Source organism: Lontra canadensis, unplaced genomic scaffold, assembly GCF_010015895.1.
Source record: "Lontra canadensis isolate GAN:19392208 unplaced genomic scaffold, GSC_riverotter_1.0 scaffold124, whole genome shotgun sequence".
NCBI classification, from domain to species: domain Eukaryota; kingdom Metazoa; phylum Chordata; class Mammalia; order Carnivora; family Mustelidae; genus Lontra; species Lontra canadensis.
Window position 1 is genome coordinate 4,729,970 of NW_022631118.1, and position 26,082 is coordinate 4,756,051.

Genomic DNA, 26,082 nt, shown 5'->3' on the forward strand with positions numbered 1-26,082 from the left:
TGGGTGGCTCAGTGGGTTAAAGCCTCTGCCTTCGGCTCGGGTCATGATCTCAGCAGGAAGTCTGCTTCCCTTCCTCTCTCTCTGCCTGCCTCTCTGCCTACTTGTGATCTCTGTCAAATAAATAAATAAAATCTTAAAAAAAAAGTGAGAGTCCTCCAACTTTGTTCTTTTTCAGATTGTTTTGGATATTCTGGGTCTCTTCAATTCCATACAAATTTAGGATCAGCTTACCAATTTCTGCAAAAAGATGGCTGGGTCAGTTGATTTTAATGTGTATTTTTAAAAAGAGATTTGCCTGATCAGACTGACAGAATGACCCTTAGGACAGGCAACTTTGCCCTTGACATGGAGTTCAGAGGTTAAGTTTGCAAGAATTTGGGATTTTCATCTAGTACTACTTGATACTGGAGTGATAACACTGAGAGCACAGGGCAGTGGAGAAACTGAATTTGGAGCAAACGTGAGCTTAAACAAGCTACATAGAAGTCCCAGAGCTGCCGTTTGGATGCTACATGACCCTGGACAAGTTTTTGACCTTTTCTGGACTCCAGTTTGTAATCCATAATGAGCACTCCCATCAATATCACTGAAACTATGTGGATTGGAGCCCACAGGAGTACAGGCTCCTTCTGGCACTTGGAAGATCTGGTGGCCAACTCCCACTGCTTGTCTGGAGCCATGAAGACACTGAGGTGCAGGAGGCAGAGGACAGGATGTATTTAGGCACAGGAAAGGCTTCCAGAGCTCTGCTCACTAATTCACTGTTAGTAAAGATGAAGGGACCTCCCTGCCTCGCACTCCAGCCCAGATCTATTTCAATAAGAATTCTGAGGTGATGGGGCTCCTGAAAGTGATGAGGGCCTACAGTGGGCAGAGCAGAGACAGGCCCAGCTGAAAAAGTAACCCTTAAGCTGCAAAGCATCTCACTCTCTGACTTGGTCCGACAGCCTCCACATGGGCCCCAGGTATTCCACACACACTTAATGAATACCCACCAGGCATGTGTGGTGACAATATAAGTGACTTCATCTCCTACCCTTTTGGATTAGGAGGTTCTACTCCCTGGTCTTCCTCATCATTTCATATGTTATTGCTTAATAGTCCACCAGCTTCAGGGTCTTCTTGGAGACTAGATTACTTTGCCCTGCACACTGTTCCCTCATTTGCCACTTTGACAGGCAAACATGCCTCCTGACAGACGCTCCATCAAGTGATATGGAAGCTGAATCCTTGGGAAAAAGAGAGCTGCATGCTAATGTTTGCAAAAGGAAAGGAATGGAACCCTTAAATCAAATAAGCCAAGGAAGTGGGTAGGAAACAGGATTACAAGCTCCTTAGGGTCATGTTATGACAGCTTACACATAAATCCAGAAGGACAGGTCTCCATATCAATCAGAAAGAAATGAACAGCCAAGTGACCACAGAATTCCCACAGTACCATTCAATTTCTTCTTTGCTGACAAATCCAACCTGAAGTCTGTATCCTCTAGGGAAAGGGCAGGAGGAGAAAGATACAATTCAATCTTTAAAGTTATATTTTTCCCAATTTGGGAGAAAAAGGCACCATCGTAGTATACACCCAAGCGAGAATGGTTTTGAAGTTCATGTCACTTGTTTATAATATGATATCATATCATCCAGAGTTTCGAAAGTGACTGTGGGGGCTTGTGGTGGGCTGCTGGGGGCAGGAGTGGGTGATGTATGTGAAGAGCTGGGGTCATGGCTCTGGCCAGAGCACTGTCCTGGGTCACTCTGTGCAGGTGCGGGTCTGTTCCATGTCTGGCTACCGAAGGTACCAGTTCTCTTTTGACCCACAAAATAATCTGATGGTGGAGCAAACTCAGGATCTCTCTCAGCCCGGAGATCCGCCTGCCTCTTCGACCAGTACCCGAAGGAAAATTCTAGTAAAAATAAAAGAGTATTATTAGAACTGATTACAGAATCAGCTGAACTTTTACCATTACTACTTTTCAATTATTATATATTAAAAGTCAACTCCCATTCTCTGGAGAATAAGGATAGCAATAACATAATACAAGGTCTATGTAATGCCTACAAAAATAAAAGTAAGCAGACTAAGAAAAGGGAATGCCTACTACCAAATGGGGAATGATTCAAGGAAGACTCTGTGGAGAAGGCTGGTAGGTTCTGGAAGTATTGCCAAAAAGGCACTAAAATTGTATTTCAGAGAGTAATCTACAAAAATCAAACCCTCAAAACATTTGCTTGACACGATGTAGGTACTTCACAATGAGACACAAACTTTGGCCTTTACTGAGTTTTAGAAGACACAAAAAGACACATGTCCCAATCTCATTTGGTATTTCAGCTCTGCTTCTAACAGTAGCACTAACCTAAGGCACTCACCTATTTGCCTATCTTTTACTTCAGTCGTGGATCTCACCAGCTCATATAGCATGAGCTAATGTACTATTCTTTTTTTTTTTTAAGGTTTTATTTATTTTTTTAACAGAGAGAGCTCAAAAGTCGGCAGAGAGGCAGGCAGAGAGAGGGGGAAGCAGGCTCCCTACTGAGCAGAAGTCTCAATCCCAGGACCCAGAGATCATGACCTGATCCGAAGGCAAAGGCTTAACCCACTGAGCCACCCAGGTGCCCCTGCTAATGTCCTATTCTAATGATCTCATTTGGAGAGACATAAATCATAGCCTCCAACAAGAAGCTGTTGTGGGCACCATGGTGTACTTACAGGAAATTTTGCATGACCCAACACAACCATATGCAAATCCAAATTAATACTGTGGCACACAGACTATTTTCAACTGAACGTAAAGGAGACTGCTAAAAAACAATCTGAGGGTTTTGAAGGGGCGGGGGGTGGGAAGTTGGGTCAGCCTGGTGGTGGGTATTATGGAGGGCACATATTGCATGGAGCACTGGGTGTGGCGCATAAACAATAAATTCTGGTACACTGAAAAGAAATTTAAAAAATAAAAATTAAAAAAAAAAAAAAAAGGAGACTGCTAAAAACACAGAGGACATTAAAATATCAAACCTTGTAAGATTTTCAAAAGTGGATCCTGAGAAAGGGCATTCCAAATCTGTAAAGGCACATGAGGGTAGCACAAATTTTAAAAAACTTCACCCAGGGGCGCCTGGGTGGCTCAGTGGGTTAAAGCCTCTGCCTTCGGCTCAGGTCGTGATCCCAGGGTCCTGGGATCGAGCCCCATCAGGCTCTCTGCTCGGCAGGGAACCGGCTTCCTCATCTCTCTGCCTGCCTCTCCTGCCTACCTGTGATCTCTGTCAAATAAATAAACAAAATCTTTAAAAACAAAAAACAAACTTTACCCAGTGCTTCTAAAAAATTGTCCCTTTGAAATGATGTATTATAGACCCTGGTCTTTTATGATCACACTTTCTAGTGGCCCTGTTTACAAATAAGCTAGTGTCTGGGTCATAAGAAGAACTCAGCTGGAATTTCTGGAGAATTCCTTAAGCCTTGAGGGACCACAGAGACTCATGAGAATCATATTGAAATGAACCAGAAAAATCTTCTGTGCAAGGCCCATCACTGGAAGGATTTACACCTTGAAGCCCACACCCCCTTACCTTTTCCTCTGTCCCACTCTCGGACATGGGGCACTCCGGGCCTGGTATCCTTCCTCTCCTGAACAATGACTTCTACTTTGCTACTCTGGGCAGCAGTACGTGGAGTTGGCACAGCCTCTGGTTCTGGTGGCAAAGGTCCAATAACATCTGTTTTTTGCAAGGGAATAACACATTATTATAATGAAGCTTAAAGCTATTTAGAAAATAAACATTAAATAGAACATGCTAATCTTAAGAGTAAAAGTAATAACCAGTATTTAATGAGCACCTATCATGGCCCAGGCAGTGGACTCAGCATCTTGTATACAAAAGTTCGTGTAATTCTTTTAATAACCCTAACAAAGTCAGTATTACTATTTTATAATGTAAAAGTAGTACTTCGGTAGTACTCTTTTATAAATGAGGAAAATTGAGCTCAGAAATGCCACACAAGGAGAAAGTGGCAAGAGCCAGGATCCAAACCCAGGTTAGATGGATTTCAAAGTCTGTTTGACTCCCCAGACCAACGGAAGGACCAGAAACCCCCAACGACTCAACTGAAAATCTCAGACAGAGCAAGGGGATTTAGGGTGATGAAGAGCACGGCAACAGGCTGCAGGTTAGTCACTTTGGTCAGATTTTTAAAGAAAATGGGTTTTTAAAAAAACCACTGTGGTGGCACTGCACGTGTTGCGGAAATGACAGATGTTTAGGAGTAGAGCAAAAATGGAGAAAAGTATGCAGAGCTTAACACGTTTCAGGGACCTAGCATCATATAAAATGGCACAGATGACTGCCCAATTCCTCAGTGCTTCTGGTCTCCTTTCAGAGCTAAACTGAAGCTGAGTTCAGAATCAAAAGATGGCCAGTGGCTTGGCACAGGTTTCTGTGAGGGCTGGAGTGGCTGGCATATGCCCCTGATACCCACACACCCCCTTCTTCCTTTTGGGAACAGAACGCCCCCAGTTTCAGTCCGGGGGTGCAGCTGCCTCATTGACAGGCCATTCCCCAGCCCCTTGCAGCTGCATTCAGGCCAGTGGGATGTAAATGTGTGGGTGGCATGTGCCTTTGATTCACATTCCTAAAGAAGCAGCTGGTTCCTATCCCCTTTTCCCCTTTCCTGGGGCTGGACCGCGAACAGGTGCCAGAGAGCAAGTTTCTGTCCTACAGGTAGAGCAACACTCTAGGAATGGCAGATGCAGGAGGACAGGAGGAAGCTGGGACTGGGTGACCGTCTGGAGCAAGGCTACTACCTGCTTGGAAACCCACCACCTCTAAAGCATTAAAACAGAACAGACTTCTCTTGTGTGAGCTCATCCAGACAGCTTAGCCCCCAGACTAGGGTAACTCCTACCGCAGGCAGCAAGCCAGCAGGAACACAGCATGTAACAGTGTTTCCACTATGACCTTTCATGAACTGTCCAGACTCAATACTTGTAAATTCCTTTATCTGATTTTGTGAATATACTTCTTCTTTAAATTAACGTGTAATAAACAAAAAACATACAGCCATAGCAAAAGAAACGTGTGCACGAGTAAACTTCATCTTAAAACATCTCTTCTCTAAGTTAAGTCTCAGTTACCAAACCATGCCATCCTCTGAAGTAACACAATGCCCTCTTTGTTAATATTTTTGTCTACAGAAAAAGTTTCTTTGGAGTGTCACCTTGCACCACTCTGGTTATAAAAACCTACTCCTGGCAGTACCTCAGAGGTACTCTGCTTGCTTAGAGAAAAAAATGAAATGGCTCATTTCCATAGTGCCAGTCCTATTTGTTGAGACATCAATGGAACTAAAATTTTTCCTTTTGAAGGTCAGATATATGAGCCATGATATACCTCTATTTTCTTCCTCTGCTCCATCTTCTTTTGACTTTTTCATCTTTTTTTGTCGGAGTTTAGCAAGTCTTGCTTCTAACATTGCCTTTCGCTTTTCCTTTATGTTCTCTCGTTTTGTTCTCTGATCTGTTGTCTGAATACAAAAGAAAATTAGAACATTTACTGTAAGCCAAATTCACAATATTTCTGTTTAAAGGGATAAAATAATTTATTTTAAAAACAGACTAATTAATTCATTTTTCATGCCACCTCTGGAAAACTAGCCTTGAGATCTTCAAAACACAAAGGTCCTCTTATACAAGCCCTCTGGCGTGTTTTCTAAGTTTAGCGAGTGTTCACAGAGCATCCTGGAATCTTCACATTCAAGGAAACCAACCAATTCTGTTCTACTCCTTAATCCCTTAAATAAATCCCTTAAATAACTCTCTATTTTCTAACCCAGGCCACTCCAAAAGTACCATATTTAAAACCAAATTTAAAACATCAAAGTTACATAAGTTACTTCTGAGCAGCTATAATTTTAAAGTCTGAAACACCAAAATAGAACAGCAATTACCTTCATGAAACTATAATAGCATACTGATAAATAATAGTGATAAAACTCTATTTGCAGAAGACATGATATTATATATAGAAAACCCTAAAGATGCCACCCAAAAGCTAATAGAATAAATGGCTTCAGTAAAGATACAGAGTACAGGGGCACCTGGGTGGCTCAGGTGGTTAGGGATCTGCCTTCAGCTCAGATCATGATCTCATGGTCCTTGGGTATAGAGTCTCACATCCGGCTCCCTGCTCAGTGGGGAGTCTGCTTCTCCCTCTCCCTCTGTCCCTCAGCCTGCTTGTCCTCTTTTTCTCAAATAAATAAAAATTTTTTAAAAAGTTACAGGGTACAAAATTAACATAAAAAATCAACATGAATCTGTTGCGCTTCTATAGGCTAATAACAAACTATCGGAAAGAAAAATTAAAACATTCCCATTACATCAGAAAGAATAAAATGCCTAGGAATAAATTTAACCAAGGGAAACTGTAACACAATGACAAAAGAAACTGAAGACACATAGAATTGGAAAAATACAGCATGCTCATAGATTGGGAGAATTAATATTGATAAAATGTCCATATTACCCAAAGCAATCAAAAGATTCGATGCAATCTCTATCAGAATTGCAACGAATATTTTTCACAATAATAGAACAAACAACCCTAATATTTATATGGAACCACAGAAGCCTTTGAAGAGCCAAAGCATTCTTGAGAAAGGAGAACAAAAATGGAAGCATTAAGCTGACTGATTTTGAACTATATCACAAAGCTACAGTAATTAAAACAGTATGATGGCATAAAAACAGACACAGAGATCAGGGGAACACAAAAGGGAGCCCAGAAATAAACCCAAGCATATATGGTCAGTTAATTATGACAAAAGAGCCAAAAATATATAATGGGAAAAGGACAATCTCTTCAATAAATGGTTGGGAAAACAGGACAGCCACAAGCAAAAGAATGAAACTGGACCACTATCTTATGCCATACACAAAAATTAACTCAAAATGGACTAAAGACTTGAACATAAGATCTGAAACTATCAACTTCTTGAAGAAAACATAAGCAGTAAGCTCCTTAACATCAGTCTTGGCCATGATCTCTTGGATGTGACAACAAAAGCAAAGGCAACAAAAGCAAAAATTAACATGTGGGATAACATCTAACTAAAAAGCTTCTGCACAGCAAAAGGAAACCATCAACAAAATGAAAAGACAAATTACTGAATGGGAGCAAATATCTGCAAATCATATTATCTGATAAGGGATTAATACCCAAAATATACTGAGAACTCATACAACACAGTACCCCCACCCAAAAAAAAGTGAGAAAAACTCACAAAAACCAATCCAATTAAAAAACAGGTAGATGGCAAAAACAAAACAAAACAAAAACCCAGATGACCTAAATAGACATTTTTCCAAAGAATACACACAGAAGGCCAACAGACATATAAACAGATGATGAACATCATTAATCATCAAGAAAATGCAAATCAAAACTACAGTGAGATATCAACCTCACACCTATTAGAATGACTATTATCAAACAGAAAATAACGAGTATTGACAAAGAGGTAGAAAAAAGGGAACCCTTATGCACTGTTGGTGGGAATGCAAACTGGTACAGTCACAACAGAAAACAGTATGGAGGTTCCTCAAAAAATTAGAATGGAACTACCATATGATCCAGCAATTCCACTTCTGCATATTTATTTGAAGAAAATGAAAACACTAATTTGAAAGATATCTGCACCCCCATGTTCACTGTAGACTTATAGCCAAGATTTGGTAAAAACCTAAGTGTCCATCAATGATGAATAAAGGCATGTGTATGCGTGTGTGTGTGTGTATGTGTGTTTATATATATATATATATATGGAACAGAATATCATTCAGCTATAAAAAAGAAGGTAAGTTTGCCATTTGAACAACATGGATGGACCTTGAGAGCATTATGCTAAGTGAAATAAGTCAGACAGGAAAAGATAAATACTACATGATCTCACTTATATGTGGAATCTAACCTCCACACCCCCCAAAATCTCAAAACATAATCTTATAGATACAGAGAATAGATTGGCGGCTGACAGAACTGGTGGGCGGGGGGGGCAGTGGGCAAAATGAGTGAAGTAAATCAAAAGGTATTTAAACTTCCACTTATAAAATAAACAAGTCATGTGGATGTAATATAGAATATGGCAACCACAGTTAATAATACTGTAATGCATATTTGAGAATTGCTAAGAGAGTGGACCTTAAAAGTTCTCATTGCGAGAAAAAAAATTTTATACTACGCGGTGACGGATGTTAACTTGACAAAGCAGTAATCATTTCCCAATAGACACAAATACTGAATAATTATGTCATACATCTGAAACTAATAAAATGTTGTGTGTCAATTTTATTTCAATTAAAAATAGGGGCACCTGGGTGGCTCAGTGGGTTAAAGCCTCTGCCTTCAGCTTGGGTCATGATCTCTGAGTCCTGCTCAGGGTCCTGGAATCAGAGCCCCGCATCAGGCTCTCTGCTCAGCAGGAAGCAAGCCTTCCCCTCTCTCTCTGCCTGTCTCTCTGCCTACTTGTGATCTCTGCCAAATAAATAAATAAAATCTTAAAAAAAAAGTAATAATAAAATATCTGGTCTATGGCTATAATAGTATTTATTAAATATCAGAAATATCAATCATTCGAAGTTTATTTGACGCACTTCTGTCCATCACTGCTCTGAATATTAACTATGAAATGAATATAGCATTTTTTATTTTTTAAGATTTTATTTATTTGTCAGAGAGAGAGATACCGAATACAAGCAGGAGAAGTGGCAGGCAGAAAAAGCAGCAGACTCCCTGCTGAGCAGGGAGCCTGAAGCGGGACTTGATCCCAGGAGTCTGAGATTATGACCTGAGCCGAAGGCAGACACTTAACTGACTGAGACAACCAGGCGTCCCTATATATAACATTTCTTAAAAAAGAAAAAAAAAAGGCCATTCTGAGTACCAATTTAAAAAATAGATTGTGGGATGCCTGGGTGGCTCAGTCAGTTAAGCACCTGCCTTTGGCTCAGATGTGGGGACTGAGCCCCACATCAGGCTCCTTGCTCAGCAGAGAGTCTGCTTTCCCCTGTCTGCCCCTCCCCCGACCTGTTCTCAATCTCTCTCTCTCAAATAAATAAGATCTTTAAAAACTGGTTTAATTAAATAAATAGATTGTTTTTGTTGTGTAGTCTAACAAGAAACCAACTGCTCAAACACTTCTCAACATCAATTCTGAATTTAATTTTTACCTGTTCACGCAGCATCTCTAATGTTTTCATCTGCTTGTTTCTCAACTCTTTATCTCGAGCAAAAGCAAAATATCCAACACCAAGTTGCCGGGCCTCTGAAATAAGTCAAATTATTCAAAAGATTAGAGTTCCCTGATTAATGAATTAGACTCACTTTAATGAATTAGACTAACTTTCCTAATTAATGAATTAGAATTAGAATTAATTAGAATTTCTAATTAATGAATTAGACTAACTTTCCTACCAAAGCAAAAAGAAACACAGTGATGGGGCACCTGGGTGGCTCACTGGGTTAAGCCTCTGCCTTCAGCTCAGGTCATGATCTCAGGGTCCTGGGATTGAGTCCCGTATCAGGATCTCTGCTCAACAGGATCCTGCTTCCCCATCTCTCTCTACCTGCTGCTCTGCCTACTTGCGATCTCTATCAAATAAATAAATAAATAAAATCTTAAAAAAAAAAGAAACTCAGTGATATCCAGCACAAGTTAGAAAAAAACAAAAAGTAGCTAAGCCAAAAAAATCTCCTCCTTGTGATTAAAAGACCCTCTCTTAGAAAGAAATTTCCAATACGAGTATTCTTTAGGCTATGAAGTGAACAAAGGGGATATTTTCAATTTCAAAATTGGAATCTTTTCTTTCTACCTAAGAGCTGCTGCTTTATGAATATTTCCCTTTATGCTTACCATTAGTTCATGATTTAAAAAAAAAAAAAGATTTAAAAAGCTGCAAGATGATCATACCATTTTCACGAATGTCTTCATAATGTATGGGCCCCATTGGCCTTTTCAAGGCCTCTCTTTCTTCTTCCTCCCATTGCTGGCGCTGAAGTTCTTTTCTCATATCTTCAGATAATAAGGTTTTCTCATTAGCAGGACTAACAAAACTAGTAATGGAAAAGAACAAAACTCTTTAGCTCAGAGACGTGAGACAGCAATGCTTCAGTTCAGTAGGACAGATCATGGACAAGCAACTCTAGCTGATAAAGAACACAGCTCCTTACAGAAGTTTCTGACCCAATATCACTGGGAAATTGCAAAGAAGGTTTTCACCTTTCTTTAATCAAGCAGCCGACTTGTTACAAGAGTGCACCAGAATCTTTTCTCGGCACTTGAGATAAATCCATTTCCTTCCCACGCTGGCTCAGGGAAGGAGGAACCTGAGCCTTCCCTGCATGGTCACCTGCCCAGTACTGAGGAGGCTGCATAATGTTACAGCCCAGGCACACCTCCCGGCCTCTGTCAGACAGCTCAGGACTTCTGCATTTCCTTCCTTGCACTGAGCCCAGGCCTATCTGAACTTGAAGGATTTGGACACGGTGCGCCTTCTCCCACCATTTTCCTCATAAAAACTACCCTTGGTGAGGGGAATTTTATTCCCCGGAGCATAGGAGCAAGTTATCTCTTCAATGTGTCTTGGTCCCTGTAGAAAAAAATCTAGCTATAAGGCCCTTCAAAATGCAAAAATGTACAAAGAAAAAGTTAATAAGCTAACAACCTCTCTGCTCCCACTTGGTATGGGATAACCTAGTATATATTCCTAAACACCTTTCTCCACAAAGGCAGGTTTGTTGGATTGGGCTTATTCTCTATTTTTTACTCTGATATCCGACACCCTTCCAAATAAACAGACAGAACTCCAACTCATCCATTTTAGTAGCTACACAGTATGGATGATCGACTACTCAGGTTGTCCCAAGTGTGGACTGTGTACGTACTAGCCGCAAAAGAGCACCTCAGTAGATATTTTTATATGTTAAGAAGAGAACCTCCTCATTGGACCATCAAAGATAATGGACTAAAGGCAGCCTCACTCAAAAACAATCCTTGTGTCTACATTTCAGACCCAGGCAAAGCCTCACATTATCACATACTTACAGCCTCCCTTGAAGATTTTTATCCATTTCCAGCAGATCTGGCAAATCCTTTTTCATACAGCGCCGAGATCGCCCCAAAGAATCCACATAATCCACCCTGAAATAAAAGTGAAAACATGTGAAGGCGGCTTTGTACATGACATATGGTTCCTTAAGTTAGGGAGTTGGTGCACAGTAAAAAAATTAATGTAAGCCTCACTACCAAGAAAAACCCTCCACCTGAGAGACCATTACCACTGATAAGAAAATGCTTTTTAAAGTTTAAAGTTGACACACAATGAACTCATTATGCCCTTTATTAAACCCTTGGTTTAGAAACTGCAGAAAATGATTGATCATGTATGTCTGATTTCAAAAATTAATACCTCATACAGACCCCTGCTGCAACATCTCAGAACTGATTTCAATCTGGTTTAGACAATTTCACATATTTTATTAGCATCAGAAAAACTGAGCTCTGTACCATTTTCAAAGTGTTCATTTTCTCAGTCTTCCCAAATTTCACTTTTTATTCTTCTATTTCTTCTAATTGGTACATTTCTTTCCAATTAGAAATTTCTCAAGTCATGATATTTTGAGGACCCATTAATTAGAGGGAAGCAAAGCAACACGCATTTTGTACTGCAAAAGCATCTTGGCGGTGGGCCAGTCTATTATCTTTTACTCTAAGTTTCTCTTTCCTCATCTTTGCCCAAACTAGACAGCCAAGGGAACCAGGCAGACAGCAAGGCAAAATGAAAGACCAACTTCCCACAACAGGAAATATGGACAGATTTTCATGGAAAACATTTTAATTGCACCATGATGCAACAGATTTTTTTTTTTATTGCTTAATTATGGGAAAGGAATTTCCCAGGCTTTAGCAGGGTGCTAATTACACAGAAAGGGGTCAGTATTGATAGTGCAGCTCAAGGTCAGAGTCTCACATGTTGGCCATTTCTTTCCTCTTACACATGCTGATTCCAATTGTTAGCCCATGATTTGAAAACAGAATGCTGGAGAATCTATTACTGTTGTCCTAACGCTGCTTACCACAAGAAATAAAACCTCCAACTCCAGAAAGCAGTTTCATTCTTCCTCCCTACCCCCCACTTTTCCTAATGAACAGAAAAAGAAAATCTAGCCAGATGGTCTGAGTAATTATTTACAGTATTTTTGCGGAAAGATTTTCCACCACCTGGAACTTAACTACCAAAAGGATTTTACAAGTAGTTACAATTCTGGAGCTTAATTTAAAAACAAAAAAAGCGTTAGAACTGCTTGCAGTGTGTCTTCCTTCACCATATGGTGGCATGTGACACCTTCAATTGCCCTCCAAACTCTTCAAATCACTGACAAATTGCTTGTAATCACACGGCATTAGTAAGGGGAAAAAAAAAAAAAACAACAACATTAAACCTTTCAGAGGAGATGAGATTTCTGCTATGAAAAGCAATCATAGGCTATTCTGTTTCTGGAGAAGGTCTCTAAAATGTACAGATCCCATCAAAACAGAAGCGGCAAGACAGTAGTCAGCAAATGCTCTGTGTAATCAGCAATCACGGAGCAAGCCCCAGGGAAACAATTACTTGAGGTACAAGAATAATAAAGGACGACTCAGAGTCATGTCATCTTCAATGGGCTCCGGGGGGGGGGGGGGGGGGGGGGCGGTTACAGCACGTGCCCATGAAACACTTCCTAACAACAGCAGGGAGGATATGAAAAGGACCCAAAGTTTTGTCTCAAATCTTTTTCTGGTAATAAGGCTAGTTGTGTGCCAGTACTAAAGAAGAGGTAAGACCCAAAGGAGCTGGAAGCGCATCTAAGCACTATCAGGGTCCGGGTGAGGAAGAATTCACTCACACGAAAACACAGAGGAAAAGCATAGTGGGAGCGATTGCATTGTACGTGCTTCTCTTTGGGCTGCTTGTAGCCAAGTATGCAGCCAGAAAACCTTGCCCCAAGATAAATTTTTAGAAAGCAGCTAAGCAAATACCTGTTCTATCCCAATGTGAATGTTATCTCTGGACCACTGGGGACCCCCGAGTATTACAAAGATGCGAGGTCCCTGTGATCCTCAGCAGCCGGCACTGCTCTCTCACACTCATAACCCACCCCTGCCAGCAGGGCCAATGGCTGACCAAAGGTCAAATGCTGCAAACCATCCTAATGCAGTTCCTAATAAAGACCCCAATAATGAGGCTATCTGAGCCTGGAAGGGAAGATGGGTAGGCTCTGCACAGGCAGGAGGGTGGGCAGGCAGGGTTAGTCCCAGTCTTAACAGTGTTTAGAAGAGAAAATCATCAGAAGGGAATTTTCATTCTGGTCTCTTATTGATGTATCAGTCTCATAAAGAAAAGACAAGTTTGGTTTCCCCATCATTCACCTACATGTAGATAAAATTCAGGATAATTTCAATAAAAATTTACTAAATGCCCACTTATTCCCCACAGACAGCAGTTTCTTGGGTAGCTCAGAATACGCTTGACTTCCTGAAGGGAGTTGAAGGCAAAACAATCCCTATTTTACAGGTGAGGAAACCGAACCTCAGCAAGGATGGAACTTGATCAACGTCATGTTACCATGGAAAGATGGAGCTAGTGTTACACAGGTCCAAGGTCCCCAGTGCCTATACCACGCTGCCAGATAATGTCCCAGCCACAGTAAGGTTTACTGGACCAGGTTTGTCTGCCTCTTTTCTATGGAAATGAGTATCACCACCAGCTAGATAGTGACTCATCATGTCTGAATAATGGCATGGGCAACCTGGGTAACAAAAGAACATGCTTCTGTCTAAACGACTCTTCCATGCCAATGAAACAGGTGTATTAATGCCTTTTGTACTTGGCTGTCTTGTGATTACTTCTTCTTCAGAGTTACTATTTCTACATCTGTAAATCCAATCTTAAAAGAAAGAAAACAATAAGGAAAAATGACTTGATAACATCCAAACAAATACACTTTTAGAAAATAAATACAGGGGCGCCTGGGTGGCTCTGTGGGTTAAGCCACTACCTTCGGCTCAGGTCATGATCTCAGGGTCCTGGGATCGAGTCCCGCATCGGGCTCTCTGCTCAGCAGGAGCCTGCTTCCCTCTCTCTCTCTCTCTCTCTCTGCCTGCCTCTCTGTCTACTTGTGATCTCTCTCTGTCAAATAAATAAATAAAATCTTAAAAAAAAAAAAAAAAAAAGAAAAGAAATACAAGTCGGGGTGCCTAGCTGGCTCAGTCGATAGAGCAAGGGACTCTTAATCTTGGGGTTGTGAGTTTGAGCCTCATGTTGGGTGTAGAGATTACTTAAAAAAAAAAAAAAAAAAAAGTGTGGTTGGGCTATGGACACTGGGGAAGGTATGTGCTATGGTTAGTGCTGTGAAGTGTGTAAACCTGGCGATTCACAGACCTATACCCCTGGGGCTAATAATACATTATATGTTAATTAAAAATTTTTTTTAATTAAAAAAAAGAAAAAAAGGTAAACACAAGTCTGAGAATGTTAACATGATCAAACTGTGTCATTATCACCAACCATTCTTCACTGGGGTCCTGGGGAGGAGGTATATCTTTTTCAGAAAGATTTTCTTCATCATCATCTCTTTCTGCTGCCTTTCTAGAATCTCTATTGGCACCAAACACCTCCATTTCTTTGTGTTTATCTATGATCTTCTGTGTGAAATCCACAAGGTACAAATCTTCCACTTCTTCATCTAAGAAAGAAAAATCAATTTTCAGATTTTTTTTTTTGAAGATTTTATTTATTTATTTGACAGAGAGAGACACCAGTGAGAGAAGGAACACAAGCCAGGGGAGTGAGAGAGGGAGAAGCAGGCCCCCCGCCCAGCAGGGAACCCAATACAGGGCTCCATCCCAGGACCTTGGGATCATGACCTGAGCTGAAGGCAGTCACTTAATGACTGAGCCACCCAGGCGCCCCAATTTTTAGATTTTTGACATTCTTTTCAAAGCAGACAGAACTGCTATGAAGCGGTCACAGTCACCGCTGGGCAGCTAGCCCTGGACAGTTCACTAGTTGATGCATTCACTACCCCCTCCTCCCCCTGAACACTTCAAAGACACGGAGCCATCACAGACCTGACAGGGAAGCGGCAAACAGGCCATCAGAAACACAGACCACACAAAAAATTCTTACAAGTGCTTAAAGTCTTCTGCTGACCCATCAAAAGGATGAGTGAGCAATACGGTCTCAGAATGCAATTTTAAGATCAAACCACTTGATCTCAAGAGACCCGTCCACCCGGTGACATGTCGATGCAGAACTACAGTGATCATGTTGCTGGACCGGAGCAACAGACCTTTGTTGCTATGTGTTCCTCCCCAATCAAGGGGCTATCTTACTTAACCCTAATTACATTGCAGTGGTACGGTGTTTTTTAAGCGTCACTGTATAGGGTAAACAAAGTCATCTGAATTCTTTTCAACCCAACGAACAGCACCTTCAGGCAAGGCATGGTGCCAGGATCTGCAGGGCACACAGAGACGTGTGGCTTGTGACCTCCTGAGCTAATACACTGGAAGTTAAATAACACTCCATGACTTTAATTTAGCCCAGGACAGTTGATGTATGCACAATAAGGTTGATGTGAAGTGTCACTACACTGGATTTTATAGAGTTGCTTCAGTTTTTCTGAGGACTGTATTGTGCTGTATGGGGCAGATACTATCCTAGTATCTGGTGTTAAGCCCCAGCATACAGGGGAGAATAACTGAGGCTCAAAACTCAACTTGCCCAAACACACAGGGACACTATGCCCATCAGAAGGTAAGCCTGATGTTTTGGACCACATCCCCACATCCACAGGCCTTTGGACCTGGTCTCTAGAGTAACAATGCAAATCAAGTCTGAATCAAAAGTAAAAGATTTTAATTTTTCTTAAAGCCACAAAATAACTCACATGACCAAGAGATGTACTTTCCCAGAGCAGAGTTATAAGACCACATAATAGTGAGGCCTCCTGGTTAACAAACACCCTGCTGCTTCTTAAGGAAGAAGACAGGGCCTCTCTTCTGTACCCTAGCTTTAAGAGTGCCTGACTCTCCCACACGGGGCTCAAGTGCCATGCAGGGTACATGCCTCTGCCATCCGGGAAGAGGGAGTTTGGCTGTGTGGGTAGCCAACGACCAGGGTTCCGGCCCTGCCTCTCCTGCTGCCCCACTGCCCCCTTTTCCAGCCCACTGGGTCCAGTCACACTACTCCGTCCTGCCAACACTGGCCCTCTCCTCCCTCTGCAGATCTGCTCTCACCACTCTCCCCCTGCAGAATCCTTTCTCCAGCTATTCAAAGCCTTTAAGACCCTATCAGAGCCTACCTTCTCCCTAAAGACTTCCCCAAATGCCTTTTGGCAATAAAATACACACTGTCTTGTAAAATCTCTTCTACTGGGGCGCCTGAGTGGCTCAGTCGGTTACACTTCTGCTTTCAGCTCGGGTCATGATCCCAGGGTCCTGGGATCAAGCCCCGCATCGTCTCCCTGCTCAGCAGGGAGTATGCTTCTTCCTCTGCTCTTCCCACTCTCTCTCTCTCTCTGTCAAATAAAAGAAAATAAAATCTTAAAAAAATAAAAAATAAAAAAAATAAAATCTCTTTACTTCTGTCTAACTGTAGACTGGGTTTTACTTTTCTGGACAGTATGAGGAAGGGGGGATCTTCTTATTATTTTAGAAGCAATTATAGGCCCATCACAGAAAAAACAAAAAACGGAGAAAAGGAAACATAACTTCAACACCCTGTATACCCGTAACTCCTCCTAATCTTTTTTAACATAGCTATAATAGTTTATAATGGTAGTCTCCTTGGACCTCGTCTCCTACCTTTCTTCTGCACCACTGGCCTCCATTGATGACAACCCCCTGGAGGGCAGAGGCAGAGAATCTTGTTTGTTCCCTCACAGCACCTAACATAGCCTGGTACACGCTGGGCAATCAACAATTATTGCGGATTTTCTGGTCTCGCCAGCACAGAAATTAATCTGTATTATTCCTTAAATTTCCTCCCCGTTCTTATGGTTATTCTAACAAATAACAAAATATTACAGGGCTGTATGAGTTACAGAAAATAGAAAAGTATAAATTATTGTATTTACCTATAAAGTCTCCTTTAGTCATTTTTTCATATAATTTGGCTTTTTCTTCCAATTTCTCCCTAGAAGAAAAAAAAGACAAGTATTAGAAATGGTCCAACACCTGCCATTCCTGCTAAGCCTGCCTGACTGTGACACCCTGCACCAGAGAAGCCTGGTCTGACGGTGCGGCAGCTGTAACTTGAGCTGACCACTCTGCCTTAAGGGGACCCTCAGACCCAGTGACGCCTGATTTGCCAACTAAATGTCAGGCCCATGTTTCTCTTATTCATGATTGTATCCCAGGGCCTAAAACAATACCTGGCACAAGTTCTCAATCAGTACCTGAAAATAAATAATGAAGTAAGATTCCAGATGCAAATGCCAAGTGCAACCTGAATTAAATACCAAAAAAAAAGGAGATATTTAAACAGAAACATTTTCTATATACAACCTTCTAAACAGATCACCAAATTCAATGTAAACTCTTTGCATTACTGTTTTCAGACAAGGGTCCCTGATCATCTATGGTTTATTAGGCTTCTCTAAGGGGGCTAAAGATCAACTTCTTATAAGTCTCTTAAAATTACAATACCTGACAAATGAGTGATCTGAAGGGGCACCTGCACCCCAATGTTTATAGCAGCAATGTCCATAATAGCCAACTATGGAAAGAGCCCAGATGTCCATCAGATGAATGGATAAAGAAGATGTGGTATATATACACAATGGAATACTATGCAGCCATCAAAAGAAATGAAATCTTGCTGTTTGCAATGACGTGGATGAAACAAGAGGATTATGCAAAGCAAAATAAGTCAATCAGAGAGAGACAATTACCATATGATCTCACTCATGGGTGGAATTTAAGAAATAAAACACAATCATAGGAAAGAGGAAAAAATAAAACAAGAGGGGCGCCTGGGTGACTCAGTGGGTTGGGTCTCTGCTTTCGGCTCAGGTCGTGATCTCGGGGTCCTGGGCTCGATCCCCGCATCGGGTTCCCTCCTCGGCGGGAGGCCTGCTTCCCCCTCTCTCTCTCTGCCTGCCTCTCTGCCTACTTGTGATCTCTCTCTGTCAAATAAATAAATAAGATCTTAAAAACAAAACAAAACAAAACAAAAAACACAAGACAAAACCAGAAACAAACTGAGGGTTGCTGGAGGGGAGGGGAATGGATGGATGGGGTAACTGGGTGATGGAGGGCATGTGATGTAATGAGCACTGGGTATTATACAAGACTGGTGAATCACAGACCTGTGCCTCTGGAACCAATAATATATTATATGTAAATTAATTGAATTTAAATTAAAGGATATTAAATATATATATATATATATATATATACATATGATATCTGTTTTATACAGAGCATGAATAATTCATGACACATAGCTAATAAAAAACAAACATCAACCCTGGTATTTCAATAAAGCCGCCTCTCTGCTCATGTTAATTCTGGCGACATTTATTTTTTAGTGGGCACAGACCAAGACAGCTGGCAATTCTTTATTCTAGAAATACTTAATGATGGTAAAGAGAAGTCCCAAAAAGGTCACCTGAGCTTTGGCTTGTGAGGAATCACACTTAATCACAATGGAAAACTTCATTTCTTTTTCTTTTTTCTTAAAGATTGTATTTATTTGACAGGGAGAGAGATCACAAGTAGGCACAGAGGCAGGCAGAGAGGGGGAAGCAGGTTCCCTGCTGAGCAGAGAGCCCAATGTGGGGCTCAATCCCAGAACCCTGAGATCATGACCTGAGCTGAAGGCAGAGGCTTAACCCACTGAGCCACCCAGGCACCCAGGAAAATTTCATTTCTAATGGTGTTCTGAGACAATAAAGTCCCTTGATCACATGGCTATGTGCTCTGGAACAAATTACTTCACCTTTCTTGTAGCCCCAATTCCTATATCTGGAACAGATGAAAAAAAACACCACTGCCTCTTAGGATTATCACGGAGAGTACCTAGACCACACACGAGAGCATGCCATCAGTTATGTCATCTGCTTCTCTGCCATCTGGGTCAGAAAGAGTCCTCTCCCATTTTGCACATGCATTCAACAAGTACTGCTTCCATGCCTCCTTCCTTCCCCACGCTCACAGAGTTCTTCTTATAGAAGGGGAGAAGGACAATAATAAATCAATGAGAATGAGGATTTTGGACAAGTGCTGAGAAGGGGAGGAAATAAAAGCAGCTGTCACCACTGGAGGCCCTTCAACTTCCAAAAGGTTAACTTGCCCTATAACGGGGGGCTTACTGTAATAACCTGTGTAGAATCTTACTGTTTCCATGAAAATAACACTTTAAAAAACAAAACACAAAGAGCAGGCGTCAGAACAGAGTAACTGGTGGACACTAGAAAAGGTAGCCAGGGGAAACCTCTTTGAAGGTGACATTTGAGCTAAAGCCTAGAGAGCAAGAAGTCCACCATGACAGGATCTTGGGAAGAAAGCAAGCGAGGCAGAGTAAAGAGGAGGTGGGAATGAGCTCGATGTGTTCAAGCAGAGACCAGAGCTGTGGAGGATGCTAAGCCCAGGAGAGAGGGGCACAAAATAAGGACGGAGAAAGTCAGGTACATACGGAGAAAGTCAGGTACATCAACACGTGAGAAAGGATATGGAGTCTGGATACAGTGTAACAGAAGATGGCAGGAGAGTCTACAAGTGAGTAACGGAGATCAAGGAAGATGTCCGGAGAAATGGCCACTGGATTTAGTAGATGAGGAAGTCATTAGAGACTTCAAAGAAAAATTTCTTCAGTAAGAAAGATGAAATTCAGAGGGCAAGCATATGGAATACTTATCTGGAACAACTCTGTGCCAGACACTATGTATCTCCTTTAATCCCCTGAAGAGCTCTGTGAGCTGAGTAGACACCACCTCACTTCATAGATAAGAAAAGTCTCAAGGCGAAGAAACTTGCCTAAGGCCCTATACCCTTCTGGAACTGCCCGTCTGTTCTGAGCTCCAGGAGACGCAGAAGTCCTGCCAACCAAGGAAAGACTTGACCCCTCACAAGTGCAGAGAAGCCAAAGTATTACATTAACAGGTCACTGGACAGAAAAAATCATAGCAAAGTATCTGGGAAAACATTTACAAATGTATAAATGAAACTTTACGTTTGAACAAATTAGATTTCTGAGAATATGTCCAGGAGGTGAGAAAGATGTCTCAAAAATTAATATACTCTAAGTCTGCTGGGAATAGGTCAATGCAAAGAAAAATAGTGTCCCAAATGTGCTAATATTCTCTTTTTTTCAGACCCAGAAGAGCTGAGCAACCTTAGCGACCACTGTTTGCAACTGCAGTTTTTATTATGCAATAAATCAAAAGCACATGAGTCATGACAGACATTAAAACTTGGGATTCTCAGGGTGCCTGGGTGGCTCAGTGGGTTAAGCCTCTGCCTTCCGCTCAGGTCATCTCAGGGTCCTGGGATCAAGCCCCATATCAGGCTCTCTGCTCAGCAGGGAGCCTGCATCCCCCCCGCCCCGCCGCTCTGCCTACTTGTGATCTTTCTGTCAAATAAATAAATTAAATTAAATTAAAAAAAGAAGAACAAAGATGATCATTTCATTTAAAAACAAAAACAAAAACGGGATTCTCTCTAAATCTAGGGTGACACTGCAAATAAGGGAGAGTTCTTCTTCACAGAGGAATGCCAGTTAATAAATGGAATGAAAATAAAAAAGATGGAATGAAAGAATTAGAAAAATTATCACTTAGAAATCACCAATGTAATAACTATGTGGAAATATGTTGGTGAACAAAATATTCATAATCTCAGTTTCCCTCCTTAGATTATTAATTACAAATGGGGAAGAGCACCTTTACAGTGGAAAAATCTAGCAGGCCTTTCTTAACCAAGTGATCAAACTTCATCACTAATAACAACTCAAACTGACACTGTGAGCCTCCTACTGTGATCCAATAGGAAGAACACATCATATACATTTTATTCTTAACCTGAAATAGTTAATGTGACTGTAATCATACACTGCAGAGCAACAGGCCTGGACTCTTCAAGAACAGCAATGGGATAACAGACAACAAAAAGGCCTGGGAATTAGTCTAGATTAAAGGAGACTAAAGAAATACACCATCCGGAGTGCTTGGCTGGCTTAGTTGGAGGAGTGTACAATTCTTGATCTCAGGGTTGTGAGTTTGAGCCCCACGTCAGGTCTAGAGATTACTAAAAAAAAAATAAATTAACTTAAAAAAAAGAGAAAGTCATGCTATAAACAAAATTTCTCCCCCTTAAAAGAGAAAAATAAAGAAAAATATGAAAACTAAATGCAATGTGCAATCTTTAATTCTGGATTAAATTAAAAAACAAAACAAAACTATGAAGGACTTAATTGTACCAGGATAACTGGTGAACTCTGCCTATAGACCATAAAGTAGATAATATTATTTTATTAGTATTAAATTTCATGGGTATGATAGCATTATTGTAGTGATGTAGGACAACGTCCTTGTTCTTGGGAGATATATACTGAAATATTTTGAGGCAAAGTATCATGATGTTTAGCAAAGTTTCTCTATGTACACATACACCAAGACAGGGGAGAGAGAGAGAGAAGCAAAAGCAAACGTGGAAAAACATTAATTGGTGAACTTAGATAAAGAATATTAGAAGATTCACCGTGCCCTTCTTTCAACTATTTTGTTGTTTTCAAGTTTTTCAAAATAAAAAGGGGGATAATTTAGTTTCTAAATGCTACTGTAATATTATCTAGTAGCTCAGAACCACACCAACATGTGGACACTTCTTAAACACTTGATGACCATCTTAGTGCCTAATAAAGGCTCAAAGTGGGACTCCTGTTTCATCTTTCAGACTGAGGTTATGTCTTCTCTTCTTAGAAGACTACAAATACATCTACAAATTATATTATTTTCAGAGTCTATTTTATATTTATAGAGCATATGGCTGAAAAAATGACAAAATTAAAACTGTTAACCCAGAAGTGTAAAAATGGAACTCTCACTTCTCTGCTTGGGTAGCCTCAGAGGCAACTATAGTTAGCAGAGCTTAACTTTACCTTGCTTTGTCTAAAGTCTTCTGTTCCTCCATCTTCTGTTCTGTATCCTTCTCAGCTCGATTTGAAACTCCTGCATTCTGTTTGCTCCAGATACTGGGTTTCTGCAGCATATTTATTTAAAAAGACAAAACAGAACCAAGTGGTTGCAAAAAAATCTCTACTTACACATCAGAAGAAAAACGGATTAACCTTAGGAATCTATGAAGAAAACTAGATCTGAGAGCCAACCTTTGTCATGCAGATAGACTATACAAGGAAAAGCAAGTGCTAGAAAAAAAAGCCCTAAATTACATAAAGAATTCCTTTACACGACTACAGAATTACTTATCTCTTACCTCCTGAATGATTACAACTTAAGAGATTAATAAAAGTGATAAATATCATAACCTAGTCACAACTCTTAAAGACCCTGATATTTTCTGCTATACTACTGTATCATCTAATTGTTTATGTTTGTATTAATAATACCTATACAGCTGATCTTTCATAAGAATGTACACAAACCACTAATTAAAACATGCCATCTTGCAAAAGAAGTGCAGCGTAATTACAGTATTATAATGTGCTTTTAAATGCTCTAATTTCTTTTTTAATATAAAACATTTTATGCAGATGTTCAGCTACCAGGGATTTTCTCTTAATTTTTATATGTAGCAGAGAAGGACATTTTCAAAAAACCTCGGTATGGTATAATTTCCCCATGTTTGGAATTAATGGAGATAACTAGATCTTATTTTTACCTTATTAGTTGTTTTTGGTTTTCCCAAAACTCCGGAATCTTTTAGAAGCTTTTCTTGTTTGAATTCTTCTTGTTTTCGGAAGAGTTCAGCCTTAAGGTCTACCAACTAGAATAAAACCAATGAGCAAACATCTAGTTAATTCTAATGAGTGACTAGATTTCCAAATTATTGTAATTCTCAAAGCAAAACTTAAAGTTCCTATAAATGCACAAAAATGGATACAAAATTAAATGTCTGTGAATGCATAATCCAGTACAAAATAAAACCAAGTCCTACAGCATTCCAGTTCTCTTGGTAATGTATTTCTACCCTAACCTTCAATACTGGGCTAAGGGGAAGGTGATTAAGCAAAGTAAATGAAGTCTGCACTTGTTAGATTCAGATTGAACTAATAACTTTAAGGGGCATCTGCGTGGCTCAGTTAGTTAAACAGTTACCTTTGGCTCAGGTCATAATCCCAGGGTCCTGGGATCGAGTCCCACATCAGGTTCCTTGCTCAGCGGGAAGCCTGCTATTCCCCCTGCTTGTGCTTTCTCTCTGACAAATAAATTATTTTTTTAAAAAATGAACTAACAATTTTAAATACCTTCTCGATGCCTGACATTGTACTTGGCTTTTTTATATTGTAACCTCATTTAATCATCACAATTTATTATTTCTGCAGAAAAAGATCTTTGTTCATCAACTATCTGAGCACTAAAGAGCAGGATACAAACATGAAATAGACACTCTTGTGCCTCAAAGAGTTACAACCTAATTAAAAAAAAAAAGGTAACTTATAATATCAGTAAAATGTAATAAATAACTTTAAGAGTGAAAGAAAACAGGGACACCTGACTGGCTCAGTGGGTGAAGCATGAGACTCTTGTTCTTGGGTTGTGAGTTCCAGCCTCACATTGTGTGTAGAGACTACTTAAAAATAAAATCTTTAAAAAGGGGTGGTGGTGGTGGAAGAAAAAGCACAGAAGTTCAGCTACAGGGGCATTTCCTTCTGTCCACAGTGATCACAGACAGCCCTGAGCCCAGCCTTCAACGACAGGCGAGGGGCGTGTGACTGGCTCCGTCAGAAAAGTGCACAACTCCTAGACCTCAGGGTCATGAGTTTGAGGCCCATGTTGGGTGTAGAGATTACTTAAATAAATAAACTTAAAAAAAAAAACAAAAACAAAACATCGGCAAGATTTCAACAGTTAGAAATAAAGTGGACTGAGTGAATGAGAAGAGCTCCAAGTTTATGTATGTTCTGGAAACTGTAAGTTTGGTTGAATCACTGGGTTCAGAAACAGGAAAGAACAGGGCTCTTGGGTGAATATCCATGCCTACCTCTCACTTATACCAATCACCACTGTCTACTCTGCAAAGAAATACAAATGCCAGTTCCTTTTTTAAAGGTCCGGATACAGTTCCCTATACGTCAGATACTTATAGAACCCGGCATCACAGACCGACTTTTAAGGGAAATCAAAATGACTGAGTTCAATGACTTCTATTTTGGAAGACACCAATTTAAAAGCAGCCTTGGCAGGGATTTAATAATGCTAAGGGCAGTTTCATCCTAAGACCTAATACCCTAAGTTTCTAAACACAAAAACTTTGGTTCCTTCTTCTGAGCCTTCTTAACTGCAACAATTTTATAGCCACACATTTTCCTCTTCTATGACCACTTTTGAGTTTTAAAAGGAAGATGCTCTGAAAACTGTCCATTTCCAGATGGCATTTCTACTATGGTTACTGCTTATTTTAACCTGTCAGATAGAACAACCTTAATATTTACAGCTTTTTGGTTCCTTATGCTGAACCCTAATAACCAGTACTAATTTTCAATATGAGACAAGAAAAAGAGACTCAAATATTGGGACACGTAGTAGTTTTCCTTTGCACTCCTTTTGCATCCTAATACTTTGCAGTAAACTGAAGATTACATCAAATATTAGGCAATTTGCTCTGATGTAACAGAAAAGGCAATAGCTTTGGTGAGGAACAGCCTGAGTGCACCAGTTCTATCGCTAAGAATTCTGTTTGTAAGCTGGGAAAAGCCACCTCCTTTACTGGGCCTCAAATTTATCCGCTATAAAACACGAATATTAATAACACCTACTCCCTAATGCAGCTGGGAGAATTCAATGAGATAGTGCACTGAAACGTACTCCAGCAGGTTTTCTCCCTAGAAGTAGCTAATTTAACAAAACTCCTTACATCCTGCTAGACCTTACAACCCGCAGGCTCTGCAACCTATGGGTGCATTCACACTGTTTAGCTCCTGGTCGGGACGCTGGGCGCTCTCGGCTCCCCGGGAATAAGTCACCCTCCCTCATGTTCTGGGAAGCCCCTTCTAGTCTGTGGAGTGGAAAGGAAACGAGGAAGGCGGTTTGTGTCTGTACAGCAAGCACAGAGGAAGAAAGGACTGGCAAGGAGGCCTGGCCGGGTTGCCGCAGGGGGAAGGCAGGGACACTCAAACAGGAAAAGACACCAGGTTCAGGTCTGTATCTAAAGAGGGAATCCTGGTCCTGTATCCGAGGGGAGAAGCCAAGTACCGCGGCCTGCAAGTAAGAAAGTTGGCCCGAGTCCCCAACCGAGAAAAGCCAGGTCCGGGTTCCTGTCTGAGGGAAGGCCAGGTCTGGGTCTCCCGAGTGAAGAAACAAGGTCGAGATTCTTGTCTACTGGAGATGAGAACTCGGAGCCCCCGTAGCATCACCTGTACCCGCACTCACCGAGGAGGCCGTAACATCCAAAGGCTTTTTCCTCCGGTCCATTCTGCCGCCAGCGTGTCTCAGCGAAAAACTGAACCCGCCGCTGTCTCCCACAGGCCTCAAATGCCTGCGTTCCGCACAACCGGAAGAGTCTATAATAATAGCGACGATAAGTATGCGACGCTGGCGCCATCTTGGAAAGGTCAGATTTTGTGCGTATTGCGCCTGCCACCATTTTGAGAGAGTCAAAGAATGCCCAGTGTTAAGGCCATCTTGAAGAAAGAGAAAGGATAATAAGAGTTAGTGTTGGCACCATCTTGAGAAGGGCGGAATGTCGCTTTCGGAGCAATGGGCGCCATCTTGAGTGGGGCGGATTTGGGGGTGGGGTGGCGCCATCTTGGGGAGGGCGTAGTGACCGCAAACATTCTTCGTGGTGAAAAGAAAGGCAGAAAAGGTGGAAAG

At 41.0% G+C, this 26,082-nt stretch overlaps 1 protein-coding gene across 1 annotated transcript; it reads right to left on the reverse strand.

Annotated features, from left to right (window-relative positions):
* Nucleotides 1-1,318: 1,318 nt before the first annotated feature.
* Nucleotides 1,319-25,725, reverse strand: CCDC174 (coiled-coil domain containing 174). Its single transcript, XM_032841484.1, has 11 exons — nucleotides 25,642-25,725; nucleotides 22,931-23,035; nucleotides 22,191-22,291; nucleotides 17,167-17,225; nucleotides 14,595-14,772; nucleotides 11,093-11,188; nucleotides 9,959-10,101; nucleotides 9,219-9,313; nucleotides 5,386-5,518; nucleotides 3,568-3,714; nucleotides 1,319-1,901 (listed from the first exon to the last, which is right to left on the reverse strand). The coding sequence occupies exons 1-11, from the start codon at nucleotides 25,681-25,683 to the stop codon at nucleotides 1,603-1,605; spliced, it is 1,398 nt and encodes a 465-aa protein (XP_032697375.1). The 5' UTR covers nucleotides 25,684-25,725; the 3' UTR covers nucleotides 1,319-1,602.
* Between the last annotated feature and the right edge of the window lie 357 nt (nucleotides 25,726-26,082).

Coding starts and splice junctions, on each gene's coding strand:
- CCDC174 (XM_032841484.1), bottom strand. CDS start 25,683: ATGGACCGGAGGAAAAAGCCTTTGGATGTTACGGCCTCCTCG. Junction 23,036..25,641: donor TGGATGTTACGGCCTCCTCG/GTGAGTGCGGGT, acceptor GTTTTATTCTAG/TTGGTAGACCTTAAGGCTGA. Junction 22,292..22,930: donor AACCAAAAACAACTAATAAG/GTAAAAATAAGA, acceptor AATATGCTGCAG/AAACCCAGTATCTGGAGCAA.